Source organism: Camarhynchus parvulus, chromosome 1A, assembly GCF_901933205.1.
Source record: "Camarhynchus parvulus chromosome 1A, STF_HiC, whole genome shotgun sequence".
NCBI lineage: Eukaryota > Metazoa > Chordata > Aves > Passeriformes > Thraupidae > Camarhynchus > Camarhynchus parvulus.
In genome coordinates this window covers 10,481,292-10,495,176 of record NC_044586.1, presented here as the reverse complement: position 1 = coordinate 10,495,176, position 13,885 = coordinate 10,481,292, and the positions used below count along the sequence as shown (strand labels likewise).

The 13,885-nt window shown below is 43.2% G+C and overlaps 1 protein-coding gene across 3 annotated transcripts in view; it reads right to left on the bottom strand.

Moving 5' to 3' along the window:
* The window catches only part of KIAA1549 (KIAA1549 ortholog), a 142,840-nt gene extending 129,432 nt beyond the window's left edge, over nt 1–13,408 (bottom strand). For all 3 annotated transcript variants that reach the window (XM_030960219.1, XM_030960221.1, XM_030960220.1), the window contains exon 1: nt 12,885–13,408. In XM_030960219.1, coding sequence (XP_030816079.1) covers nt 12,885–12,996 — 112 coding nt within the window. In that variant the 5' untranslated portion in view covers nt 12,997–13,408. The remainder of the gene's footprint in view (nt 1–12,884) is intronic.
* Between the last annotated feature and the right edge of the window lie 477 nt (nt 13,409–13,885).

Sequence of the window (13,885 nt, the reverse complement as noted above, 5' to 3'; positions counted from 1 at the left end):
TTAAGATCAACCAAGTTCAAATTCAGTTGCTCCTTAAGAAATTCATTTTGGAGTAAAAGAGAGCTGTGGTGCCATTCTGTCAGTGGCAGCTGTGTTTTGAAAGGTTCTTGCCGCTCCCTTCTGTCCCCTGATACTCATTGCTGCACTCAGAGGTGCCAATACAATTGTTTGCATGACCGTGCTCTATTAAGGGTTTTAAGAACTATTCCATTTAAAGTGGAAAAGGCAAAACCAAAACAGTAAAAATATCACAATAAATTACTTTAAAACAAATACAGATTATACAAAAACCATACCAAAAAAAAAAAATACTGATGAGGCAAGTTAAGACAGAAGTAACAGAAACATCTTAAATTGAATCGTTCATGTCTGGCAAGAGACTACACTCCTCCTTCCTCCTCCTCCCCTTTTTTCCAAGTATTCCCTTCCCCAAGAAGAAAAAACCCCACCCATGTCTAACAAATTCTACTGTTAAGAGCCTGGAAGAAGTACACAGAACGCAAAAACCAACACAAGATGGAATCAGGTCATTTTTCCTGGCCTTCAGTAAGAGGTAACATGGAATTCCCTGCAACTTTCACTCTAAGACACAAGAGGCAGCAAATAGGGCAGAATATATGGGGGAAAATAAGAGAAGCATTGAGGAAAGCAGAGAGGGGAATGTTTGCTCAAAAAACCATCCCATAAAAGGATTTTCTTCCCCCTCCGCCAAGAAAAAGTAATTGAAGTTTACTATATTGGTTAGAAGAAACCATATTACCATGTTTGTGTAGCAAAATCTCCCGGTCTTGTGTCTCTATTTGAACAGGCACATTTTATGACAATTCAACATTCCAGACAAACATAAAATATTGATATGAAACAAGGCTGAGCTCAAAAGACTAGCTTTGACTATTATTGCTGTGTCTTCTGATTAAATATACATAACACCTGCTGTAATGTGTAAAAACAGAGGAAAATCTAGAGGGTTTACTTGTTTAAAATAGAAATTGATTGCTTCATGAACAGCCCATTTACCAAAGCAGGATTTTTATTCAGAAATGTGCCATTTTCCATAAACACCAACAGAGAATCGTATGAGGAAGCCTGCAAGATTTTTTGGATGGCAAACAGACTATTGATATGGCTATCAGAGACTACATCATCACAAGTCATGCTACTCTTAACTCAATTACACGGCCACTGAACAATTTCTGCATGAACATAAGTGTTTAATTAAAAATAAAATACACTTAGCATGTCCTTTTGAACTGCTTAATATAAAAAATATCTGACACATTAAGGAGAACCCCCACCTGTTTACCCAAGAGACTATGAACAGGAGTCTGAGACACGCACAACATTTATTGTTAATAACATATTCCATCAGCTTTGATATTCTTTCATGAAAGCAAATCAGAAAAAAAACAAACAAATAAACGTTCTTTTAAAATATTTAGGTTTCAAAGAGAACTTCTACTTCAATATTTTCCACCTAGCTTGAGACAACAGAGCTCCAATTTAAAGGCTCTATATTCTTTAGACTAGAAGAGAAAGGAAATTCCTGCCTCAACAGTTTTGGAGCAGCAAGGAACCCAATCCCAGAAGTTACAAAGGATGCAATAATGCCATTTCTCTTACACTGCAGAAACAAATCAGGAAGCACCAACAAGCTTATAACCTTTCCAAGCAAGATAAACCATACTGAAGTTAGCACAATAAATACACGGCAGGTTTTAGAGACAGGCCAAATGGGAGCTTTAGTCACTGGGGTTCCCCATCTCATGAGCTCCACATGCTCCCTGTTCTTTCCTGCTGACAGCCTGTGCTCCTGCTCCTTCCCACTGCAGGAAAAGAAACCTAAGGAAGGCACTGTAGAATTACCAGAGTAAAGCTGCTCTCAGGTTACTGTATGAGGTAGCTCCCAAGGTGAGCACAATAGAAACAGAATTTGAGACAGTGCTTCCAATTAAACTTTGGGAGAGTTCATACGGCCAAACTAACACAGATAGGCTTCAACCTTTATGCACAGTTCAGTCATGAAACATTTAATATTCTCCCTTATGATTTAATATTTTCCCTTATCTCCCAAGGGAGGGGGAAAACCCCCCAAAACAAACCAAAACACACATGTTAATGCATTATGAGCATAACCCAGCACTACATGCCTCAGCCTGGATGAATGTTTCACAAACATCTGCTGGTTGGGGTGGTTGCTTTCCCTGCCTACAACAAACTATACTTAGCATGCACCTGTGCTTTTCACCTGTCCTCCTACAAATAATTCCATCCACAAGAACTCATCTTAAACACTCTGAAGAATCCAAATAGTGGCTGTTGTATTTAATTCATTACTTTCATCCTACTGGTAATGTCCTCATTTTTTCCAGCTCTCTCAAAACTAAAAGCATCAAATCTCAAAATACATTTTCATAAACCCCAAGTCCACTAATGCATTAGAAATGTAATTTCTGATTAGGAGTAATGGAAGTACAAGCTATAAGTATTCACTCAATTCAGCATACTTGGCTTCATAAAGCATATTAACTCTTGCACCTGCATTTGGAAGATGTAAAATATTTATTTCTTTTGAAAATATCTAGAAAGCTATTTAACTTTCATATTTACATATCATACTGAACAGAGAATTAATCTTATTTACAGAGGACAAGTTTTAGATGTGTCCTCCAAGGCTGATATTATTTAGGAATGAAGGAAAGTACTGGGGAATATTTCTGAAGTATCTCATCTAAGTCACATAGATGTTTTTTCTGAATATATGATCCAACATAAGGCTGCATTCTATTCTCCAATGACTGAGTTTTATCTCCAAATATAAAACAATACAACCATTCTAAATTGTTAATGCAGTTTCACACATCAGTAGCATGTTTCAATGATGGCTTTGGCTCATTAAAAAAATACATCAAAACCATCATTTGAGTGTTATTTTAGAAAAAATCTGATGGAACCTCTTTAAGGTTTCTAGATCTGATTTCTCTGCTTAAACTTTCATATGGTAAATAGCAGGGATAAATACTAAAGAATCACAATAACAGGTCAATACAGAAACTATATTCAGTTTTGTTTCTAAGTTTCTAATACTCCCAGGACGTTAAGAAGATTATACCTTCAAGTGACACCGCCTGCTTGGAATCCAGTCAATTCAAAAAGAAACTGGATTTACTTTCATTTCACATTCCTCAGCTTTCCTAATCCTTCTGACAAATTTTACAGTTTTAAGAACATGGTTGTGGTAGAAGCAGCAAAGTAACTGCTCATACAGATAAACAAAGTTAACAGACAAATACAATTTATTTTCTTGAAACTTCCTTGCTTGTATTAATATTGGATAAAATACTTGTTGAGAAAACTTTGATTAACATGTTGATAAGCATTTATGTAATTTTTTTAAACCAAGTTACTATAAAAAGCACACACACTCTGGAAAGACAAAGGAAAATTATCTTTTTTTGTTCTTTCAGAATGGAACAAATTACATCTTCTAAAAATTGAATGTCAATGGCTGGAAGCCCAAATCTGTTTCATCCTTCACCACAAGCACAGGAAGTAAGGTCACCGACAGATTTTAATTGAAAACATGTTCAAACCAGACTTCTGCTCTAGATCAGGATTTTGCTCTGTGACGTGCAATTTCTATCCTAATATATCACACAAGCTAGTCCCAATGCAGCAGCAGCTTCAGTTTTAAATACAGCCACCACTGGAGAAGTTACCCAGCCAGAATCCAGCATAGCTGACAAACAACCGCCTGTCTCCCATTCAAAAAGTAACCTGATACCAGCCCGGAGGGGTCTGCTACATAAATGCTTGGAGCTTTGTCTCCAAGTAATGCTCAGCTGTATCCTTGTGGCTTTGTGGTTGAGCAGTGCTCGCTGCAATCTGCATACATGAGGAGGAATTTATTTACAAGAGAATTACGAGCCACAGGAAAAGGTGAGACAGGCTCAACATCTAATCAAGTTCACACCCAGCTAGAAGAATAAATGCTCTCTCCACCACCCTGCAGCATTAAACAGCTGCCTTTAAATGAGGAAAGAACTCTACTTAGAGACTCCACAAACCAGCTCAATACACTACTGGCTGGGGAGCAAAAAAGAGAGAGCCTTCTTTTCTTATAAGAATTCATAACAGTTTAATTTTCTTATTCTATATCAAAAGTTTCAGTAAGAAATTCAGTCCAAGAGGGTGTGAATTAAGAAAAAAGAGGCTGAAAACAAAATCTGTAAGTTGGATCAATACTACTTAAGAAAAAAAAAAACCTTTACCTGTACTATCTACCTGTCCTATGTGACCATTTATTTTCAGAGTGCATTTAGAGGTCTCAAATTTATCTTACCAGACATCTGAGAGTTTTCTGTTACAACTGAGACCAGCTACCCATTTAGACAATGCCCTTCTCTACAGCTCTAAGGCAAGCTCTAAAGTGAGGATGCTCAAGTCAAATATTCAGGGCAGCCACAAAAACCCCTGCAAATCCGCAATATCAAGCAGCCCTCCTCTTAGCACAAGACTTCCCAAGCCTTCCATTATTGATACCCTAATCTAGATTCCCCATTTCACCCACTCCTACCACAGCTCCAGCCCAGTGTTATCTCTGCTGTTCCTTATTTCAGTATCCTCCTGACCAAAGTTTGTATCCCCCCTTGCTCTCACCCTGCCACAGCAACCAATTTCAGAGAGAGGGCACAAAGACAGCCCCACACTGCCTAAACTGTCCAGAAAAGCTTTGTCAGAACTGAGAACTTCACACACCTGAGCCCAGCCCAACAAGCTCACAGCTCTGGCCAGGACACCCCTGCTGCTATCCTAGCACTTGCTGCTCCAGTCAGGATGCCAGGTGGGAGACCTGAAATCTCTCAGCTTCTGAAGAACTAAAGATTTGTTTTCTACCTTTGACACAGACCCACAGATGGCAGCACACAGAACGTGGCAGCTGAAAGCTTTGGTCTGGTGCCATTTCTTTGCCCAGTCTCCCAATTGTCTTGCACCACTTAGGGCCTCTTGCTTGCACCATCACTCCTTTTGCTAAGGACAAGGGCAAATCCTACATTCTGTACCAGGATGAAGAAGTTCCCAGCTTGACCAACTAGACATTTCATAGAAATAGCAATAAAGTGTTTTGAGCTCAATACTGCCTCTCTCTATCCCATCTCTGAGATATAAAAATGCTAGTAATAATTCAGTTGATGAATAAAGACATCCATTCCACTTACTTGTAAATGTTGTGTCAGTGATAACCTCTCAGTGATGCAGCGTTCTAAAATGCTTCACAAACTGACCTTGCACAGAGAGCAACTTACAAAGTTAATGTGTTCATCCTGCCCGCTAGTACCATGAATAAAGACACTGTAACAAGGATACATGTAACAAGGATTACAAGATTAAATGTTCTCTGAAACCTTAAAAAATGTTAATCCCAAAAAATCAACCAACATAAAAAACCACAGATCGTTTCTTCACCTGATCAGTACACCAAAGTTCCCAGTAATGAATAATATTAGTCCCAATGCTGCAGTCTGCACAAAAATGACAATTATTTATTTGTTATTTTTTATTTGCAGTATCTCACAAAAACAGAACTGCAAAGTATTTCATATCATTGTTACAATCCTCTTCTGTTAGATCATTCTACAAGCTCATCTGTCAACTCCAGTGACACATTACATTATTGCCCCAAACCATGCAATTCACGGTTTCATTATCCCCACTGTTAAAAAGATCAGCAGTCAGAAAACCTGTCTCATCCACTTGAATTCAAGTCTTCTTTTCTTCCTCAACATAAACAACTAATTATTCAATTTCCCTTTATGTTTAATATTTTATATGTTTGAATAAAGTCCTATCCACCTGGCATTTTTTCTAGATTAGACAGTCCCAATAGTTCTGCAAACTGAACTGTCTCTAGTAGCCTGTCTCTTCCTTGAAGGACAAGGCCCTTTACTAGACACAGCATTCCAGCTGGATCTCTTCTGCTACTGAAGGAAACAAATGAGTTATCACACAGGATATGCCCAGTTCAAAACCAATGTGTTCATGAGGCCCAGTACCACTGGGATCCTGTTGAATCCCATTCTGTCCATGATCCCTGACAGACACCAGGCCCCTTAATTCAACACTACTGCATTGTCTAGTCCCCATCCTAGAGCTATGCAGGTTTCTAAGTCATTCAGTATGACACTATTATGCATGTCCCTTATTGAAAAGCATGGATTTCAGGCCCCATGATTTACTGTGTTTCCACCATTCCTCCCTCCTCTTGCCCGTACTTGCAGGTGAATTTTTGCCTCTTATCTATTTCAAACCACAAGACCTAACATGCTGTCTTGACCAGATGGCTGAAGCCAAACCAAAGTTCTAGACAGGATATTAAATCACAGAAAAGAAGCCTCTCTAAATCAGACGGGAGAATGGAAAAGGACTAAAAGGATTAGAAAACACTTAGCCCATGAAGATCAAACAGGTAGGGGATGTAAACTGAAACTGCTAAAACTGAAAGTGAGCAAACATCAGTAATCATGATTTCTTTTAAAGAATATTTGATTTATAAAAAAACAACATCAAAATCCTACTGCACTTTGATACATAGAACAACTTCCCATCTCTAAGGTGAGTTAACTCACTAAAAATTCTTAGTGTGGTAAATACATCATGTTACACCATCATCTTTTACTTTCTATTTGCTTACAACTAGTTTATTTCTTACACTTGTTCTCTGTAGAGTCAAGTTCTGCAGACTGCTTTATCATCTGCTGGATCTTTACTGTTCTCAAGACAAAAATCTGGCTTTCTGACCAACTTTTTTTGCTCACTGTTATTGCATCTGGACATTCCTTAGGATCTTGAAAATCAAATGAGGAACTGCATCTGAGAAATCACGTTTTACAAATGGTGAAACTGAGAAACAAGGTCAAATTCTGAGCACCAATTTTGAAACATTAATTAGTATTAGAATTTCAGACACAACATCTATTTAAGAACAGCTTCCCCTGACTTCTTTGGCAGCTGGAAGCACTCAGCATTTCTGCAACACAGATCCCAGAGGTCTGACATCCAGTAAATGAGGAACACACACAGCTAGTGACCACCTGTGGGAAGCTTGGTTTAAGCAACTTGAGCATCACTGAAACTCTGCAACAGCAACACAACTCAATTGTCTAGGACAACATTTAATTACATTAACAGCAAAACCTTTATTCAAACTTCCCTGTCCCTCCCTTCATGTCACACCTCAACATCTGCTGCAGAAGGAGCAAGAGTCCTGCAGACAACTTCTTCATTTGCTATGCAGTTCCCATTTTTCCCCAGAACAGGATCAGTCCTTGAGCACAATGATGGTCCTGTCTGTGTGAAGGTGTGTGCATGTGCAGGTGCCTCTATAACTATAAATATTATCTGTATGGATACATGCCTTGTGACCATAGCTATACAACAACAGCTTGCAGGTACAGAGACTTAAAACTTCTGTATGGATTAATAGGTTATTTTAATGTCAATATTTCCAACTTGCTGATTTTTCTCTCTGCAGTCTTCATATGCCGCTACAATTTTTGTGGAGGAATTTTTCCAGTTCTTAAAACAAACTTAGAAAAACACTTCTGTCACAAGGCTGATTCATGCACATTCATGAAATGTTCTAAGGAGCAGCAGCAGATTATCATGCTTCTGGTTAAGAGGAGAAAAGGACCAACACTCTGAAGCCCTGAATTCTGTGCCAAATTCTGAAGGAAGTGTCCCAGAGCAGCAGGCACACATTTTCTCATTTTTAATTTATAAACTTGATGCTTTTGGTCACATCTCCTCCAGTCTTGTCCCAGCCCCTTGTCTTCCCCACTTCTGATTCATCCTTTCAACACTATTTTTTTTGATGCTTATTTTCCTTTTTTAAACTGAGGCCATCTGTGTTTCCCAGTATGCTTATCCTACTATCAAACTGCATTGCTTGCTTCACCCAGGATTAATTTCTGCATTGCAGTTTCCCTCATCTACAGACCTGTCTTACACTCCTGACCTATTGTCCTGCATCCTACTCTTTGTGCCCTGCCAGTTCCAGTTTCTTCCATCTGACAAACCTTCTTGCAATTTGTGTCTCTTTCCCTCCTACAACTTCCAGGTTTCTGGACATATCTCATCAACAAGCTGAAGAGGGACTGGAAAGATCCTCCGACCCTACTCCAAACTAAACCTAACTCCCATGTTGGCTCCTTCTTCTTTCTGTTTGCCCCCTTGGGCCTGGTGCAATCAAAGACCACCATACAACAGAGCAACAGAAGGCAGATGCCAAAGACACCCTAAAGAAAATAAAGCATTACATAACAGAGACATGGCCTTAAAAACAAGGCAAGCATGTGCTCAGTTCTCAGTCCTGAAGCTCAGTCCAGTCCCAATTCTGGAGCAGTTTAGATAGACTTTCACAGCAAAGTCCAATCTTTCACCTAACATTTTGGACTATGGGAAAAGTGCTGAGTACATCTGCACAGACAACACATATACTCCAGGTCAGTACTGACAGGTAGGTGAGGTCCCACAAGAACAGTCCATACTCAAACTTCAGCCAACAAAAAAAAAAGTCATCTTTTCTAATGTAGCCATGTCTACCTAAATTCAGTCATTACAAGCTTTCAGAAAAGAAAAATCGCTTTCAAAGCAAGACTGGAGAAAACATCCTCTCAGAGCAGACACAATCCAGCAAAGTTTAACTGCACTGCTCCAAAGCATAAGGGTATTAAAGCTGTTCAGAAAAGAAGCTGGCAGAACTCAAAGCAAAAGCCATTGTTTTCCTCTTGCCTCAACATCAGAAGTTGCTGAACTCTTTCAACTGATATTTTGCAAAGAAGAAAAAGCTTCAGCCCCTAGCTAAATGCACACTTTACAAAATTTCAATAGAAATATTTAAGTTTGTTCTCAACTCCACTGCAAAGCAGAAATATTTCTTAGACACATCTCACAGCTTAAGTAAGATCTAGAACAATCAGGCCCATTTCCAATATTTATTTGGGCATTTTACATGCCATTAATTACACTGACGAATGAGTCATGTGAGTACTGATGGTCAATTTTATCTTTTCTTTACCCCAAGCTCATGTGTTACCAAAAAAGAAGACACCACTAATGAACTGCTCTTATTATAGTTTTTTCCTTAGTGTTCCAAAACAGCTGTCTCCAGTAACATCAACAGCTGAAAACACAGTACAGATAGGGAGTATCAATCAAATTTGTTATTGACTTTGTGTGTGTTTGGCAATCACCACAAAAAAGTATAGAAATATATGACTTTTCAAGACCTAGAAAGGCATCATATCAGGTAACTCCAGAGTAAAAAACTGTCCATACTTACAAGGACTCCATGAGAATGGGATTCTTCTACATGAGCCAAAATAGAAATTGACTGCATAATTAAGTTCATTTAACGCTACTGTTTTACTAAACTATGGGATTCTAAGACAAAATTTAAAGGATAACCATTTCCTTGCAGCTTTTTTTCCTTATACCCAGGTTCCCAGGACACACTGTATTTAATAACTCTTATGCAATTAGCATTCATCATGCTGTATGCCACAACAGGCCAGGCTGGAGACACACTGGTACTTTAAGGACACCATCCACAATAACTCTTACACAACCAGTGTTATTCATTCTGTCTGCCACAATGGGCAGAGGTGGAGACTCTCTGCTAGTTTAGGACATCAGCCACAATGCGATTTACTTTCAAATGAAGGAAAGCCATGTCTCCCACAGCTGAAGTGAGACTGTATTATTAAGAAGTCTATTCTGCTTCACTTCTCTCCCAAGCAACTCCCACACATGCACACACATTCTGAACTGACAAGCAAGAATTGGGATGTCAGAACCTGCCATTTACCACAATCACCAGCTTCCCAAGACAAAGATTTGTGCTGCAGCAGGAGTCATTGCTCTTTAATGTGCCCAGTCCCTGAAATCTATCACCCAAGGTAGGTCAAAGCTGTTTAAGCTTTGCTAAAGTCATGCTGTATTTCAAGTCCCAGCCCTTCCTGAGAAGTCAAAGACTTTGCTTCACAAAAAGCACTCACAAAACAGACATCACTGAACAAAAAGCTGCACTGTCCACTAGCTTGTTTAGCATTCTTACTTCTTGAAAGAACATGCAAACAAAAAACACATTTCCTCTGGCAGGACTACAAGTGTAGCTTGTAGACACGAGGCTGACATAAATAAAGCTAGCACAGCACAGAAAGCAGACATAAAGAGGATCCTCCAACCATATGGGTCTTCTGTGAAAATGAACTGGAAGCAAGCTTGACAAGCTCAACTGGCCACAAGAGATGCGATGCCAACTCAAGTGTTTGTAACAGACTAATGCAATTAAGTTGAATAAACAATATCCTGCAACTCTCCCATAAGACAGCTACATCTGATTCCCTGCTTGACCTCCACAACTTGCCCTTGGTCCCTGAGTCTCTGAGGAGACTCACTGCAGTCTTTTCAGAGTCCACAACACAGAGTTCTCCTCCCTCCCATGAAAACAGCACAGCGAGACAAGATAAATCCTCCTGATTGTCAGTGCGGGAGTTGTGCAGATTGTGCAATGGAACAAAACCAAAAACACAGCCTGTGCTGAGCAGCAAGAAATTCAAATAGTCTGGTCAAGGCCCTGCTTCACTGAGGTGCTCAAAGGCAAACCTACCTTCAGCACACTGGTGTCCAACCACATACTAAGAGTTCAGCATCTGCTTAACTGGAGAAGCTGAAGCCCTGATTCAGCAACATGTGACTTTTGTGGGAGCTGGATCAAGCATTCCTAAACCCAAGTTGTTTAACTACTAAATTTTCTTAAGTATTGTCCTTGCTATTTCAACTGCAGTAAGTGGCCATTCCACTCTTACTGTATGTTCCTTCTGTGTAACTCAGAGCTGTAGGAGTTTTCTCTTGCTGTCCCTAGACCAGTCAAGACCACATGGCACTGAAAAGCAAATGAACTGCACCCTATAGAGATTTGACAAGAGTTGTAAATCTGTTGATCAGTTAAGTGAAAGCTGCCCAAACCCAGGGCATTTGATAAGTATACAGCTCTTCTGTTTCACAACATCCATTACACCATCAAAACATTCAACACTGAAGACAAAGATTCTGATGAAGATGGTGTTTTCTAAACCTTATGGGCCCCAGAAAGAGAAATCAGACTTCTGCCATGCTTTTAAATAAAGCATTTCACTTTAAGAAAAAGGAACAAAATATCCTTGCTCTCTTCAACCTAGAGACTTTAAGTCTCTGCAACCAATGGACCATTTCTGAGATGCCAATAAAAAAAGCATCCTCTGAAGAGCAAGTTTACTCTTAGTATCCTCAAGTTCATTGCACATGATTCACATGCCCAGTGGAAATTGAAAACACAGAGGACTCTCAAATCAAAACAGCTTAAAGGCTCCTGCCCTAGACTGAGCAGGAAAGCAGAGCTTTGGGCAAGATCTGTTGTCTCTAAGTACTCTCTTCCAGCAGCTCAAACACTGGCTGAGTTACATAATTTTTCTACTGCTGTTTTTAAGTTATACAAGAATGCACAAGAATCACACAAATGTTTACAGCAATTCACAGCCATGTTTAATTAAAAGCTACTATGTACCAGAGAAACAAACAAAAGCCTTCAATGACTTACTATGGAAATACAGAAAAAACCCAGCAATTCTCAGGGGCAAAAAAACACAAGTAAATTTCCAACTTGCAAACCTAGTGCTTTGCCTTCTATTTGTACGCAAAGCCTGATCTATTTAAGAAAAATCGCTGAAGTTTACAATGAAATATCAATTTTCATGTAGCCTGGAACATCTCTTGTAGGCTAGGATGGGAGCTGGAGGAGAGCATAACTTCTCTGAAAAGCTAACTAGTCACCTCCAAAACATGAACTACTTTCTGAAGTGGAATAAAGGATTATTATAAAGAGATAAGCATGTTTTATAACACCAAGGGTTCTTAAGCACCCAACAATAATCACCACAATTCCTGTGTTTGAACAAAAGAGTCAACACTAATTGGTCCGCTTCATGACACAGGTTACAGCAGGCTCTTATCACTTATTGCCACTTATCAACAACTTTCTGATGTTGAGCAAAATGTATTACTTTATACCTGTTATCTACCAAAATGAAAATCTAATCACAGCAAAACTGTACCTTTCCATGAAATGATAGTTATTACTATTTTTTTAATGTATTAAGGATGAACCAAGAAGTGCTATGGGACCAGAACCAAATGAGACATCTTTGTGATTAAACTGTCTGCTTAACTACAGACTAATTTTGATACCTAGAGCCACAAGAGAAAAGACGAGAGAAAAAAAAGGGGTCACTGATTCATGATTTTTCCGAAACACCTACTGAATACACCACCCTCTGGAGCCCGAACCGTTCTCTCCACGCACAAGTCAGCGCTTGGAAAGTCGTACTGGGCGTTTCGCGAGGCTCCGAATGCCTCCTCACTCGAAAGCTGGAGGAGAGCCAGGCTGCCCTGCATGTACCCCGCAGGTGCCACCGCAGCCCGACACGGGGCACCTCCAGCCGCCCCGGGCGCTGAGGCCACACCGCGCGGTGACCACTGCCCGGCACAGGGCACCCTCCGAGCTCGAAACGCCGGCGGTCCCCTTTGTCCCCGCACCGCTTCTCTCCTTCTCCTCCGCGGCTCGGGTGCCAGCCCCCGAGCCTGGGGGCTGCCGCGGCCCCGCACCGGAGCGGTCGCGGTCTGCCTGCGAACAATGCGCGCCTTTTCTGGCGGAGCTCCCCGGCCGCGCCGGCCCCCGCCCGCCGGCACCGCCGCATTGTTACCGGCGCTGCCGCCCCCCGCACCGCCCCGCTGCCGGCACGGCCCCCGGGCCCCGCACACCTGCCCCCGGGCCCTCTTTGTTCCCTTACCTGCGGCGGGAGAGCCCCGCAGCGCCGGCACGGCGAGCAGCAGCGGCAGCAGGGCGGGCAGCGCCGGCCGCCACCGCGCCGCGGCCACCGCGAAGCGTGTCATCCCCTCCATGGCACGGCACGGCCCGGCCCGGCGTCAAGTCATCGCGGCGGTCCCCGCGTCCCCCGCGAGGGGCTGGAAGGGCTGGGCGGGCTCGGCGGCTCCTCCCGGGCGCATCCACCGCCGGCGGGGCTGGGACGCCCGCGGACGGGAGGCCGCCGCAGCACTCACCCTTCCCCACGCCCACCCCGTGGGAGCGCTCACGGGGGCAGCGCCGCGGCGCCTCCCAAGAGCGGCGGGGGAGGGCGAGCGGTGCGGCTCGGCGCCCGGAGGGCAGGCGGAGGGGCAGCCCCCGCACTGCGGGACAGCGGGGCTCTTCGGCGGGACGGCTACGGCCCTTCACGTGTGAGAAGGCGGCGGCAGCCTGGACCCGGCACCCGCTCGCTCCCCGCCTGCCGGCGACGCGCTGCCCCCGGCGGAACCCGGCGCGCGGCGGCGCGCACAGCCGGCCCGCCCGCCACCTGCGCGCTCCCGGCCGCGTCCGCGTCTGCGCGGGGGCGCGCCCGGCCCGCCCCTCCGCCGGGGCGGTGGGAGGGGGGGCGGGGCCGTGAGGGGCGGGACGGCTGCGGCTCCGCCCGGCGCCTCCCGCCCGCCGCGACCCGGGACGGCGCTGGAGGTGCCCCGGGATGGCCGGGGACTGCTGCTGTCTGCTCCCGGAGCGGGGTACCCCCGCCGCCGCTGCTCCCTGACTGCGCTCTCCCCTGGCACAGCGAGGCTGGGAAGCCGGCAGTCCCGTCCATCCGCCCTCAGGGCAGGCTGTGTGGTGCCCGGGCTCTTCCCCAGGCGGTGCACGGAGGTTTGAGAGCTGGAACAGTAACAGGCGCGGCAATGAGGGTGGATCTGTGTGGCAGGACATCCACGCAGCATTAGCGTTGGTCCAGGAGACTGCAGACATAAGGAC